This window comes from Sarcophilus harrisii, chromosome 3 (assembly GCF_902635505.1).
Source record: "Sarcophilus harrisii chromosome 3, mSarHar1.11, whole genome shotgun sequence".
NCBI lineage: Eukaryota > Metazoa > Chordata > Mammalia > Dasyuromorphia > Dasyuridae > Sarcophilus > Sarcophilus harrisii.
The window spans coordinates 433,060,682-433,075,596 of NC_045428.1; the positions used below are offsets into that span (position 1 = coordinate 433,060,682).

A 14,915-nucleotide genomic window follows, 5' to 3' on the forward strand; every position below is an offset into this window, starting at 1 on the left:
TTAATATTTAATCATAAAAGAAATCACCCTAAATTCATGTTTGTATATATAGTATATGTATATATATATATATATATATATATATAAAATGCACATATGTACAGGTGCATATTGTGTACATATATATGCACAAGATCTTTATATTTCTGTATATGTTTATATATATTTATAAAGCTTATGTTTGTAGTTGTAAAAAAGGCCAGTTCTGCTTCTGTGGAATCTCTGTCCTGTTCACTTAAAAATAGAATGATAACATAGCAGCATTTTTATACATTCTTTTGATATATTTTTTTAAAACCTATTTTCCCTTTTTCTTTTATTTACAATCAATAGAATGTAATCTTATTATATAAACATATTACTTCTTCAGTAGAATGTCACCGAAGTGAAGGTATTAAAGGTAGTTGAGGTCCAATTTTTCAATCTCTTTTTGTGTTGGGGTGCTCTATTAGCAATAATCTAATTGTTAGAAGTATCCCTAATTCAAGATTACAAAGTTATCCTTAAATCTTCTCAAGATTCCAAGAAACTCTTGACATAGTAAAGACCATGGAATTTAGGTTATAGGTATCAGAAAAAAACAATTCATGTAGGATGACTTTTCTTCATAAAAATTGTCATTTGAAAACTTCCGGAGTCATTCCTTATGGAACTTATTTGTCAGGGTGTTATCTATCCCATCTCCAAATGTGTATAAAGAGAATCACTATGGAATAATAGATGTAGAAAATTCCTAAAACCTTCCTTGTAGTTTTGGGTGGGAAATTGTCAATCAAAAGAGGCAGAAACCTTTCTTTAAAAAAATTAGGATTTGATTTAGATAAAAGAACCTGATTCTCACTTTACCTATACTTTACCCCATGTAAAGATGTCTTTTTGCTCAGTGAGAAAGATGTAACTCAATCAGTTTGATTCTTTTAAAAGCAGAAATGACATGTAAGGGAGCTATTCAATTACAGTTACTGAATAATGACCCATTCCCTCTGAATTCTAGGTCTGCATGGGGTACTATTCAATTTCCTTTTTTCTTCCCAAAGAAACCACTAGGTTTCTACTGATGAGCAAACAGTCCCTCACACATAAATGGACTCCTGGGAAGAAGGTTTGTGGGAAGAAAAGGAAAAAGTTGCTTTTCATTAAGTCCACAATTTCTGTTCTGTTAAGAGGCTTGTGAATTCTCGAGTCCAGATCCATCATTTATTTTCTGATAAGGCCTTCCAAAGGCCAGTCCTTCTTTTGTGGTCATCCACAGATTTAACAGTGTATTGTCAATTGCTTTGTTTAATAAGAATTATAGAGTATGAATTTGGACAGACTCCAAGAAATAGTGGAGGATAGAAAGGCCTGGTTGTTACAGTCCATGAGGTCATGAAGAATCAGACATCCACTGAATAATAGCAAAAAATTGTCACCGAGAATTGCCTGGGAACAATGAGAAGTTAAGTGACTAGCTTTAAGATCACGTTGCAGTGCTGATGAACATCCCTTTCCCTAATCCTCATTCTTCTATAAATATTGTCTTCCCCTATTAGAAGGTAAGCTTCTTGGAGACAGGGATTATTTTGATTTTTCTAATTGTATCCTAGCATCAGTGTTTGGCATAGAATATCTGCTTTTTTATTCATTCCTTCATGTGTCAGAGTCAGGACTTAAACCCAGATCTTTTTGGCGCTATAGCCAGCACTCTTAACGATTATGTTATGGTGACTTTTGATAAGAATTATATAGAAATGAAAAATCTGACCATAAAATATATAAAGAAATGCATCCATCTTAACATACTATGGATCCTACTTTATGGAAATAAAATTTTACAAATCAACAATGCTTGGTATATAGAAGACACTTAATAAATGTTGATTGATTGTTAGCATAATTTGGAATCTTTTTTAGCTAAACTTTGAAAAGGCTAGAAAATGGCATACACATTTTCATACACATAAAAATTCTCTTTTTCTAACTGACTAAAAACAATGAGGTACACACTGTAAGATGAATATTTTCATATTCAACACTTCTGCAAATGTATTTGGGAAAAAGGAGGTAGTTTATTTTTAAAAAGTTTTTATTCTGAAATTATTATATGCATCATTCCTATTTTGTGAAATTGTACAATGAAGTCTTCTACTTGATATTAGTCTTTAGGAAGACATCCTTAGTCTTCAAAGGGGGGGGAAGATATAATCTTTTTTATAAATTGATTGGGAGAAATAGTTATTAGTCATTCAATAAATCCTAGATGATAACAGTGCTGCTCATTATTGTTTATTTATCAATGAGAGGATTAACAGCCATACAACATATGAAATAACCACTTAAAAGGCATGTTTTGCCAGCTAAAATAGCATAGTCTTAGTAATCATGATAAATATATTATTCACTCACAGAGATTGAAGGTATTTCAGACTTTTAAAGTGGTCTTCATCAAGGTTAGAAATTGGATTGTAAGAGAGATTCCTAAAATAAAGAGAAAACAATATACCCTTAGCAGGAAGAGAAAAAGAAGGCACATTGTTATTTAGAAAGTTCAACAAGAGATCATTAAACATGATTCTAAAGGGGAAAAGTTGCTACTTACAATTTTTGCAGACGTTTTAGGTCTTTAAAAACATCATGGGGTAAGTCCACGATCAAATTGTTAGACAGATCACTGGTAGAGAAAGTGAGAAACCATGACAATTAGCTGTCAGTGCATCAAATTGGATATAGATTAAAAACAGTGTTTTCTGTATGGGCATTATAATTTCATTAGACACAATGGAAAATCTGATTCTTTTCTGAAATGATAGTTTATTCATTATACTACAACATGGTTCCTGGCCATTTTAGTGTAATATCATGGTCTCCAGAGTCAGAGGACCTGAGTTCAAATCATATTTGAGATACTATCTATGTATTCATATGTAACTTGATTTCTTAGACTCAAATTTCTTCATCTCTAAAATGATGTGGTTGAACCACAAATTTAGAGAAATGATGATAAAGCATATTATCTATTTATTGTCAAAGGTGATAAACTGAATAGAAGGAGTAAATCAGATTTTGAGGCCCAGCAAATGAAGAAATTTATTTTGCTTAACTTTCTAGATTTTTGTAAGGGATTTCTTTTTCCTTTTTCTATCTCTTCCCTTCTCCCCCAATTGTGGGGGTGATAGGGATAAGATAAAAAGAAAACGAAAAAAAGGGGATTATTGATATATTTTTTAATCATAGAAATGAATAGAAGACCAGAATTACAGACAAGGAGGAAATCTTGAAAGTTACAAGTTGCATTTATTTAAAAGAAAAGGATACTACATGTAGCAATATCTATTGTTTCATGTACAGATCTTTTCTTCTGTTATCCTATGAATGGAACATACTAGTAACTGTTTTATTTGATGTTTAAGTTTCACAATCTAAAGAAATAATATATACAACATATAATAAAAACAAACATAGATGGAAATGGAAGATGGTAAATAAATAAGCAAGTAAGCAAACATAAATAAATAGATGAAAACATGTTGTTGAAACATATAGTCTTTGAGAATCCTTCTAGTATTAGATAGTTGATTCTTAAATCATTATGAACTCCCTCCCTCTGATATTTGACATTTTTGCTTAAAAACAGATATGATTTTTATGGATTCAAATATGATTAATCCAGCCTGCAGTTCTTGTCCACCAATTTATGTTCATTATTTCCTTCAGGATTCAGCTTAAACTGGCTTCTAAGAAGTCTCTCTTCTGACTAAACCTCCCCAGCCTGGTCTATGTTTGGTTTTGTGGAACCAAATTGACAAACCTCTTATTCCTAGCTTGAGCTATATTTTTATTTATAAATATTTGGTTCATAAATATTTGTTGACTATATTCATTCTGCCTATAACTCCCTTCTCATCAAAAGTAGTGCCATTCTCATTAATTCTCAAGAGGTTGCCATTTACAAGTAGAATTTGGGGTAGCTGATCTGTTGGGCTTTTATCTTGATAAAGTAGTCTACAGACCATGGACCATTAAAATCTTCTCTGGTTGGCATGAAGGAAGGCTTAGCTTAAGGGGATAGAATGAAATTATGATAGAAAAGGAGAAAGTTCTGTATCCTCATCCTTAAAGTTCACATAACAGAGAATTCGCTATTATAGCTCTGTTAGAAATATCTTATTCACTTTTATTCATGTTGTTGTTATTCTCAGTGGTATTACACGAACTCATGAATTCATGAACTCATTTGAGGGTTTCTTGGCAAAGGTACTGGAGTGATTTGCTATTTCCTCCTGCTGCTCATTTTACAGCTGAGGACACTCAGGCAAAAAGGATTAAATGACTTGTCCAGGGTCATGCAGGCCTGGTGCTCTATTCACTATGAAAGGCCACTTTCACTCATACCTCTCTACTCACAGGATGTGGTGGAAGAAATGGAATATTCCTTTCGTCATACTGTTACTTCTAGACTTTTTCTCTATGTGCAATGTGCCCTCCTTTAATATCCAAATATCCAATTTAGAGCAAATTTAATTTAATATCCAATCTAGATCTTGATGCCTGCTATCCACCTACTCCCCAAGACATTGTTCTTTCCATAATAAATTCACTGCTTGGCTCAAAGATCATCTCTCCCTCAATTCCTTCCTTCATGCTAGGAATGGTTTCCTGTGTGTGTGTGTGTGTGTGTGTGTGTGTGTGTGTGTGTGTGTGTTTTTCTAAATAGATGTAAAGATAGTTTTCAACATTCACCTTTGTAAAACTTTGTGTTCCAGAATTTTTCTTCCTCTCCTCCCTCTTCTCCCTCTTTATCCCTCCCCAAGACAGCAAGAAATCTGATATAGGTTAAACATATACAATTATTATAAATATATTTCCATATTTGTCATGTTGAACAAAAAAAATCAGATCAAAAGAAAAAACAAGCAAGCAAACAACAAAAACAAAAAGGTGAAAATATTATGCTTTGAAACATAGTCAGTCTTCATAGTTTTCTCTTTGGATGTGGATGACACTTTTCATCACTTATCTATTGGAATTGCCTTGAATCACCTAATTATTGAAAAGAGTCAAATCCATCACAGTTGGTCCTCACATAATCTTTCTAGGGGATTTCAACATACATACTCTAACCCTAAAATTTTTAATCTGCTTATTTCATAGGGTCTTGTTATTATCCACAAGTGTTCACTTGTTTACTAACTCTGAAATTCTTTTATCTGGTCACAATATTTTATAATTCCATTCCTCCCATGCCTTAGGACTCTAACCCTGTTCTTGATTTTTATCTTAACTTCTATCTCTTAGTGCTCTTTGCAAGTCATTCCCTCTGCTCTGGTTTTACTATTCTCCTTTTTCCTTTCTTAACTCACTGATCAATCAATTCAACTCCACACTATACTTTATATTGAAATCCTTTGCTCCCTTGTTTTTACCACTGATCATGCCTGCTAAGCCACAACCTTGTATTACCACTAACTTGTACTGCTTTTATTCATGTTTAGTTAATGGTGAACAAGAAGACTATTTACTGACTGACACCCATCATCTGCTGTCTTCACTTATATTAATGTACTTTTAAATGGAAGTAGGGGAAAAAAGTCACAAAATTATCCTAATTACAATCACTATAAATGTATGTTACACGATCTCACAGCAGTGAAGCAATCTTTTTTATACCTCCCTAATCATTTCACAGTCTCACCCACAGCACAAGTATTCTTGTCTCTCCTCAAGCTTCTCATAGTATTCCCTGCCCTCACTTTCTCACTTCATACTTCACCCCCCAAAAAACAAATAAATACAAAACACAAAAGACCGTTCATTGAAATCATTACAAGCATAGAAGATATTTGTGCATCCATCCTGGTTGAATTCTTCCCCAGAACTTCACCTTTCCTTCAATACTTGGTGGTTCAAAGATTTTCTGTCGCAAATAGACTCTAAATTCCAATTCTAAACACATAATCTTAGGATTAGGATAATAAAAGAGAGTATGTGGGTCAAATAGAAGAGATTGTCTATCTCTTTTAATTTACTATTTGATTTTTAGACCTGTCATAAAAGAATTTTGTTGTCACTGTTAAGTAATTTTTCAATTATGCCTCCCTCTTTGTGATGCTATTTGGATTTTTCATGGCAAAGATATTGGAGTGGTTTGCCTTTTCTTTCTCCAGCTCATTTTACAAATGAGGAAACTGAGACAGTGTTAAGTGACTTGTTCATAGTTCCACAACTAGGAAATGTCTGAGGCTAGATTTGAATTCATGAAGATGAGTCTTGACTTCAGACCCAGGACACTTATCTACAATGTCATCTAGCTGCACATAAACATAACCTACAAAGGTGTATATTTATTTTGGCAGATACTGGATACCTATATAACATTAGACTGGGATATTTATAACAGAGCAATAATTTCATATTGCTGTACCTGAATCGTGGTGACTGTTAAGGGCGAAGCAGAAATGAATGATATCATCTGGAGTGTTTCTATCAGGGCTATTCAATATGGCTTCAATAAGGTATTCAGGAAGTATTTAATAAGGTTTCTAAGCTGTTGAAGAAGGAGGAGGTATTGTAGGATGGGGATCCTATACAGATAGATTGGGACAAGGGAGAAGAGGTGGGAGAAGAAGTGCATCTCCAGATGGCGCAGTTGGTGCCTTCTAAAGTTTTCTGGGGTAATAGTCCATAAGCTCCAACCTAGTTCTTATATTGATTTTGAATATCAAGTGATCAAGGGGACTGTGATTATGACCAGGGGAAAGGTAATGAGTACAATATGTTAGCAGCTTTTTCAGTCATTCCAAATTCCTACAAATAGCACATGCAATTTGTTTTTATAAGCTTTAATATTTTCCCATTACTCGCTGCTACTTACAGTTCTCCTAAATTTTTTAATGAAGAAAAGGTCTTGTCTGGAACAAAGTCAATTTGATTTCTAGGAAGAAACCTGTAAGACAGATCAAGAATCATTTCTGGTTATTTTTGTGTGCTCCCATAATTAGGCCAGTCTGTGAGCTGTCATAGATCCAGGATTAATTTAATGCTTCTTCTGAAGTCCCATGGGGAAGGAAGCACCTTTTGAAATAGAATACAAACAGTGTTTCTGTCTTGTCTGCCTCCAAGTAGTGTTTGCTGAGAAAAGAACATCTATCATCTTCTCTCCCAGCTAATATTGCTAAATGCAATGTGATTTAATAATAGGAAGCATGATTGACAAAGGAAAAAAGCATTTGAACTTTGAACATTGGTTATTTTGATAATTGGATTTTTCTCAATGAAACTTCAGAGATTCTTAAAGGTTAAGGAAGAATAGTAGGCAAGACCCATACCATATTCTGCCCAATTCATATTTTCAGGGCAGTAGAAATTTTTATTTGTACTTTGTAGGTAGAGTGATTTCTTCCAATGCAAATTTATATTAATGCCATGCAAAATGGCTCTTTCTAGATTTGTTAGAAGGAAAAGAAAATGTATTTGGAGGAGTAAAACTGAGTCCAGACTCTTTTGCTTACTACCTGTGTGATTCTGTATGGGTAATTCCACCAGTTTCCTATCTGTAAATAAGAAGGGCTGCCCTGCATACTGTGAATAGTGTACTTGAAATCAGAAACTGTGGGTTCAAATCTCTCCTTACTCATTTCCTAGTTGTGGGACCCTAGGTAAATCACTTAATCTAGTTCAACCTCATCTGGTAAATGAGGAAGTTGAAGTCTATGACCTCCAAAGGTTTTTCCAGCATTAAATCAATGGTCCTGTAATCCTAGATGTATAATTTAAAAGTTATACTTCTTCTAAATATTTACTACCAAGTAACCAAGGAAAAGCCAGGATGGATTCTTAGCCAAAGTGAAGATTCTATTCCATTATTGTCAATAATAATAATAATAGCTAGCTTTTATATAATGCTTTAAGTTTGCAAAATGCTTTGCAAAAAAGTTGCTGGTTATAAAATAAACCCACATAAGTCATCAGCATTCTTATATATCACTAACAAAATCCAACAGTCAGAGTTACAAAGAGAAATTCCATTTAAAGTAACTACTGAATATAAAATATTTAGGAATCTATCTGCCAAGGGAAAATCAGAAACTTTATGAGCAAAATTACAGACCACTTTTCACACAAATTAAGTCTGATCTAACCAATTGGAAAAATATTAAATGCTCTTGGATAGGGCGAGCAAATATAATAAAGATGACAATATTACCTAAACTAATCTATTTATTTAGCGCTATACCAATCAGACTCCCAAAAAACTATTTTAATGACCTAGAAAAAATAACAACAAAGTTCATATGGAAAAACAAAAGGTCAAGAATTTCAAGGGAATTAATGAAAAAAAAATAATGAAGGTGGCTTAGCTGTACCAGATCTAAAATTATATTATAGAGCAGCAGTTACCAAAACTATTTGGTATTGGCTAAGGAATAGATTAGTTGATCAGTGGAATAGATTAGGTTCAAGGGATAAAACAGTCAACAAATATAGCAACCTAGTCTTTGACAAACCCAAAGATCCCAGCTTTTGGGATAAGAACTTACTGTTTGATAAAAATTGCTGGGAAAATTGGAAACTAATATGGCAGAAACTAGGCATTGATCCATACTTAACGCCGTACACCAAGATAAGGTCAAAATGGGTTCATGACCTAGGCATAAAGAATGAAATTATTAATAAATTAGAGGAACATAGGATAGTTTACCTCTCAGACCTGTGGAAGGGGAAGGTCTTTATGACCAAAGCAGAACTAGAGATCATTACTGATCACAAAATAGAAAATTTCGATTATACCAAACTGAAAAGTTTTTGTACAAACAAAACTAATGCAGACAAGATTAGAAGGGAAGCAATAAACTGGGAAAATATTTTTACAGTCAAAGGTTCTGATAAAGGCCTCATTTCCAAAATATATAGAGAATTAACTCTAATTTATAAAAAATCAAGCCATTCTCCAATTGAAAAATGGTCAAAGGATATGAACAGACAATTCTCAGATGAAGAAATTGAAACTATTTCTAGTCATATGAAAAGATGCTCCAAGTCATTATTAATCAGAGAAATGCAAATTAAGACAACTCTAAGATACCACTACACACCTGTCAGATTGGCTAAGATGACAGGAAAAAATAATGATGATTGTTGGAGGGGATGCGGGAAAACTGGGACATTGATGCATTGTTGGTGGAGTTGTGAACGAATCCAACCATTTTGGAGAGTAGTTTGGAACTATGCTCAAAAAGTTATCAAACTGTGCATACCCTTTGATCCAGCAGTGTTACTACTGGGATTATATCCCAAAGAGATTATAAAGAAGGGAAAGGGACCTGTATGTGCACGAATGTTTGTGGCAGCCCTTTTTGTAGTGGCTAGAAACTGGAAACTGAATGGATGTCCATCAGTTGGAGAATGGCTGAATAAATTGTGGTATATGAAAATTATGGAATATTACTGTTCTGTAAGAAATGACCAACAGGATGATTTCAGAAAGGCCTGGAGAGACTTACACGAACTGATGCTGAGTGAAATGAGCAGGACCAGGAGATCATTATATACTTCAACAACAATACTAGAATGATGACCAGTTCTGATGGATCAGGCCATCCTCAGCAACGAGATCAACCAAATCATTTCTAATGGAGCAGTAATGAACTGAACTAGCTATGCCCAGAAAAATAACTCTGGGAGATGACTAAAAACCATTACATTAAATTCCCAATCCCTATATTTACGCCCACCTGCATTTTTGATTTCCTTCACAAGCTAATTGTACAATAATTCAGAGTCTGATTCTTTTTGTACAGCAAAATAATGTTTTGGTCATGTATACTTATTGTGTATCTAAGTTATATTTTAATATATTTAACATCTACTGGTCATCCTGCCATCTAGGGGAGGGGGTGGGGGCGGGTAAGAGGTGAAAAATTGGAACAAGAGGTTTGGCAATTGTTAATGCTGTAAAGTTACCCATGTATATATCCTGTAAATAAAAGGCTATTAAATAAAAATTAAAAAAAAAAAGAGTCAAAACTTTAAAAAAAAATGCTTTGCAAAAATGATTTTACTTTACTCTTCATAACAATTCTGGGAGGAAGATGCTACCATTATTCCCATTTTATAAATGAGGAAATGGAGGCTGAGAGAACTTAAGTGATTTGTCTAGGGTCACACATATAGTAAGTATTTGGGGCTAGATTTGCCTTCAGGCCTTCCTGATATAAGGTCTATCACTCTACCCATTTTTCCACCTAGTTGCTCACTAATGCTGCACTATGGCTAGTCTGAAAGACAGAGAAAGATTGTGGGGAGGGCTCTAAAATGTTAGCCATGTAGATAAGAAAAGGGTTGTTGCTTCAAACTGGAAAAGTTCCACAGATCGATGTGGCTAGGTTTGGGATGCACACATCTGCCACTCCTGTGATGATCTCTTTCCTCATCTCTGCCTGCAAAATGCAGCTCAAGACCCACTTTATGCAAGCTGTCTTTCTTGATGCCCTTTACTACTTACTGGTGTGTCCTTCTGAAATGACCTTCCATTTTCCATATATATTTATATGGCATATAATAATATTATTTTCGGATGTTGTCTTTGCCACTACATGTGAATTTCTTGAAGATCTTCCCCTCCCCTCTTTCTTGGTGTCCCCAGTGCTTAAGCACAGGACCTGGCAGAAATTAAATTAATATGTGTTGATTTACTGACAAAACAACAGAAAACAGGACCTTGTACTGAGATTTAAAGGGCTACTAAAGTCATTTCATAGTTTACCCTTCCAGATCTAAACTATCACTGAAATGTTTGGGGTTTTTGTTTTGTTTATTTATTTGTTTTTTTTTTTCATTTTTATTTACCATTGTTCTAGATTCACAAATAAGTCAGTTATATACTTACAATACTGTGAGCTCATCACACGCCAGAAAGGTGGAATTCATTAGAGATTTAATCCGATTGCCTTCCAAATCCCTGAAAGCCAAGAAAGCCTACATATCATATCAAGGAGCAGAGGGATCTGATTCTGAGCCCCTGCCAGCCCCATATAGGCCCATTCTCACACCCTCCTTTTCTTCCCAATTGCTGACAGCAAGGTTAGAGTGATGAGCCCTATGTCTTCTCTGGATGCTTTGTCCTTGAAGTCAGCATTATTGGCACTTTATTTCAAGAACAGAGATTGTTTTCTTCTGAATGTTTCCACGTGACAACTTCACCATCATGTCCTCTTTTAAGATTCTTCAGTAACACAGTAAAAAGACAAGTTGGTGCTCTGAAGAGTTAAGGAAAACTGCCTTCATTTCAAAGGACTCTCTCTCCTCAACATTCACACAGTGAGCTGTTCACACAAGGTCTCGCCTGCCCTTCCCCCCATGTTGTAGAGCCAATCCCACTCCCACTTAATCCCTTACAGATTTGAAGACTGTTATTATGCTTTCATTTAGCTTGCTCTTCTGACTAAAAGCCTCCAGCTTCTTTGTTCTTTTCTTGCAAGATCAATTTGTTCTCCTCTGGACTCTCTAATTTTTCCATGTCACTCCTAAAATGTGTTTAAGATAAACACAGTAATCTCATGAAAGCCTTAGCAGCACCAAATACAACAGAAAGCATATATGCTTATTTCCAGGCTCTGTTACTTCATCTTTCTAATAACATATGCAAGTGGTAAGGTAGACTTCTTAACAAAAGCAGAATGCTGTAGGTCGTCTGTGAATACTATAGGTCTCTTTCTAAGGTTCCTGTTTACCCAGCTGGGGAGTGGGCTAAAGTTCCAAGATTTCAGATCCTCAAGTCATAGTCATAAGGGACTTCTGGTAGGGCATTAGAGTAGCCGGGTAGGTTGGTCAGCCACCCAGAAACCAGATAAGAGGGCAAGGGAAGGAAGGGCCAGAGGATCAAGATAAAGCAATATCTATCTATCTGTCTATCTGTTTGTATATCTCTATTGACATATCTATCTCTATAAATTTTTATGTTTACCTGTATGTCTCTCTATCTCCATCACTTTACTTGTATCTCTCTGCTTCCATATCTTTCTATTTCCATCTCTAGCTCTCTATCTCAATATCATTTTATCTATCTATATAAATCTCTCTCCATGTTTATTTCTTTCTTTCTTACTTTCCCTTCTTCCCCCTGTCTCTTTCTATCTTTCTTTATATATCTCATTCTATCTACCTATCTTTCTCTTTCTGTTTATATATCTATCTGTCTATCCCTCTATTCATTTTTAATATCTAGAAATTTCTATCTCTTTATCCCTATCTCTCTATCTCTATCTGTATCTTTCTGCGTATCTTTCTTGCTAGCTCTCTATTGATTTATCTATATTAATCTCTCTCTATGTCTATGTGTCTCTATGTCTATCTCTTTAACTGTATTTCTTTCTCTCCATCTACCTATATCTGTCTACCTATCTCTCTGTTTCTATATCTATATACCTCTATCAATATCTCTATCTCTCTATTGATTTATTTATGTAATTCCTATGTCTATCTTTCTCTATGTTTATTTCTGTAACCACCTATCTATCTCTCTCTTTCTATCTATCTCTATCTGATTTTTATCTGTATCTGTCTCTCTATCTCTATTGAGATCTATTTCCATAAATATTTCTCTATGTCTATATATTTTTATCTGCATTTCTCTCTCTCTTCTTTTCTCTTTCTCCCCCTTCCTTCCTTCCCTTTGTCCCTTTCCTTCCCTCCTTTCCCTTCTCTCTCTCTTTTATGTGCCAGGCACTGTGTTAAGAATACACTCTCTGAAAAGTGTTTGAGGCAAAGCCACAGGATGGATCTGAAGAGTGAACACAGGAGAGTTTCCTAGAACATGTAACATCCAGAAGAATCTTTTGACAATTGCTGGGACCAAGGCTTTCCTAGGGCTTCTGTTGCTTTCTAAATGGGAGATATTAAGGCCTCTACCTTGTCTTACTTGCCTCTAGAAGACAGATTTAAAACTGGAAAAGAACATAGAATCACAAATGTAATCCTGAAAGGCCGTTTAATCTAATTTTTATTTTATTTTAAAGATGAGAAAACTGAAGTTTTGCCAGGGAGAAGTGACTTGCTCAGTTTTCACACATAGTAAGTATAATAGCTAGGATTTGAGGTTCATTTTATCCTCCTCCAAGGAGCTCAGTTTGAACCCTAATTCAACTAACGTGTGACTTCAGGCAAGTCCTTTTCTTTAGGCATATTTCATCTGTAAAGTGAAGCTTTTGGAGTTAGATTTGAGAGATGACCAATTTGAAAGGTGGAGCTAAGAAGCTGCCCTTAATTCCTGCCATAGGTGACTACCAGGGCTCTAAAAGCATATCAAGTATCTTTTGGGGAGAAGGAATATAAAGGAGGGAGGGAGAAAAATTTTGAAACACAAAATCTTACAAAAATGAATGTTGAGATTGGGAAGTAATAAATTGGGAAAACATTTTTACATTCAAAGGTTCTGATAAAGGCGTCATTTCTAAAATATATAGAGAATTGACTCAAATTTATAAGTATAAAAGCCATTCTCCAACTGATAAATGGCCAAAGCATATGAACAGACAATTTTCAGATGAAGAAATTGAAACCATTTCTAGCCATATGAAAAAGTGCTCTAAATCACTATTGATCAGAGAAATGCAAATTAAGACAACTCTGAGATACCACTACACACCTCTGAGATTGGCTAAGATGACAGGAAAAGATAATGATGAATGTTGGAGGGAATGTGGGAGAACTGGAACACTGATACATTGTTGGTGGAGTTGTGAACCGATCCAAGCATTCTGGAGAGCAATTTGGAACTATGCTCAAAAAGTTATCACACTGTGCATACATACCCTTTGATCCAACAGTGTTTCTACTGGGCTTGTATGTCAAAGAGATTTTAAAGGAGGAAAAGGGACCTACTCACATGTACAAAAATGTTTGTGGCAGCCTTTTTTATGTGGCAAGGAACTGGAAACTGAGTGGATGCCCATCAGTTGGAGAATGGTTGAATAAATTATGGTATATGAATGTTATGAAATATTATTGTTCTGTAAGAAATTACCACAGGATGGTTTCAGAGAAGCTTGGAAAGACTTACATGAACTGATGCTGAGTGAAATGAGCAGAACCAGGAGATCATTATACACAGCAACAAAAAGATTATATGATGATCAAGTCTGATGAACATGGCTCTCTTCAACAGTGAGATGATTCAAACCAGTTCCAATTGTTCAGTGATGAAGAGAGCCAACTACACCCAGAGAGAAGATTATGGGAACTGAGTGTGGTTCATAACATAGCATTTTCACTCTTTTTGTTGTTGTTGGCTTGGATTTTATTTTGCTTCTCTTTTTTTCTTATGTGGCATGATAATTGTATAAATATGTATACATATATTGGATTTAACATATTTCTACCATGTTTAACATATATTAGACTACTTGTTATCTAGGGAAGGGCATGGGGGAAGGGGGAAATTGGAAGACAAGGTTTTGCAAGGGCTAATGTTGAAGAATTTTCCACTGTTTTGAAAAATAAAAAGCTTTAATTAATAAAATAAAAAAAATTAAAATGAATGTTGAAAAATGAAAACAAACAAGTAAATCATATATATATACATAATTTATGTACATATATTACATATATGCATATTAGAGTTTTCTTGAGGCTATCTATAGATTGGCCTGGGATTAGCATCTTCTGGGGACTTGGAATGAAATGTTTCAAGAGTAAAGTAGGAAGAACACAGAAAATGGAATGTGGGTAGAGTTAGTGTTAGGTCAGCAACTAAACTGATTTAGAGTTTAGTGGTAAGAAATCAGAGAGAATAGTAGTAGTGAAACAGAGCCAAGTGTAATGGTGTCAGGGTAAGCAATTTGTGGGCAAATCTCAATGTGGTTCCCCGAGGGCTGGGTTTTCCCCTGAGAGGACTTTGATTTAAAAAGTCAGGGAAGACTGAAGAGGAGGGTCTTAAAAGT

The 14,915-nt window shown here is 34.7% G+C and overlaps 1 protein-coding gene across 1 annotated transcript in view; it reads right to left on the bottom strand.

The window, feature by feature from the left end:
• Window positions 1-14,915, bottom strand: part of RXFP2 (relaxin family peptide receptor 2) — a 72,878-nt gene that overhangs the window by 14,213 nt on the left and 43,750 nt on the right. Inside the window, exons 10-13 of the mRNA XM_003764504.3 lie at window positions 10,865-10,936; window positions 6,851-6,922; window positions 2,579-2,650; window positions 2,386-2,457 (exon numbers count right to left, since the gene is read on the bottom strand). Coding sequence (XP_003764552.2) covers window positions 2,386-2,457; window positions 2,579-2,650; window positions 6,851-6,922; window positions 10,865-10,936 — 288 coding nt within the window. The remainder of the gene's footprint in view (window positions 1-2,385; window positions 2,458-2,578; window positions 2,651-6,850; window positions 6,923-10,864; window positions 10,937-14,915) is intronic.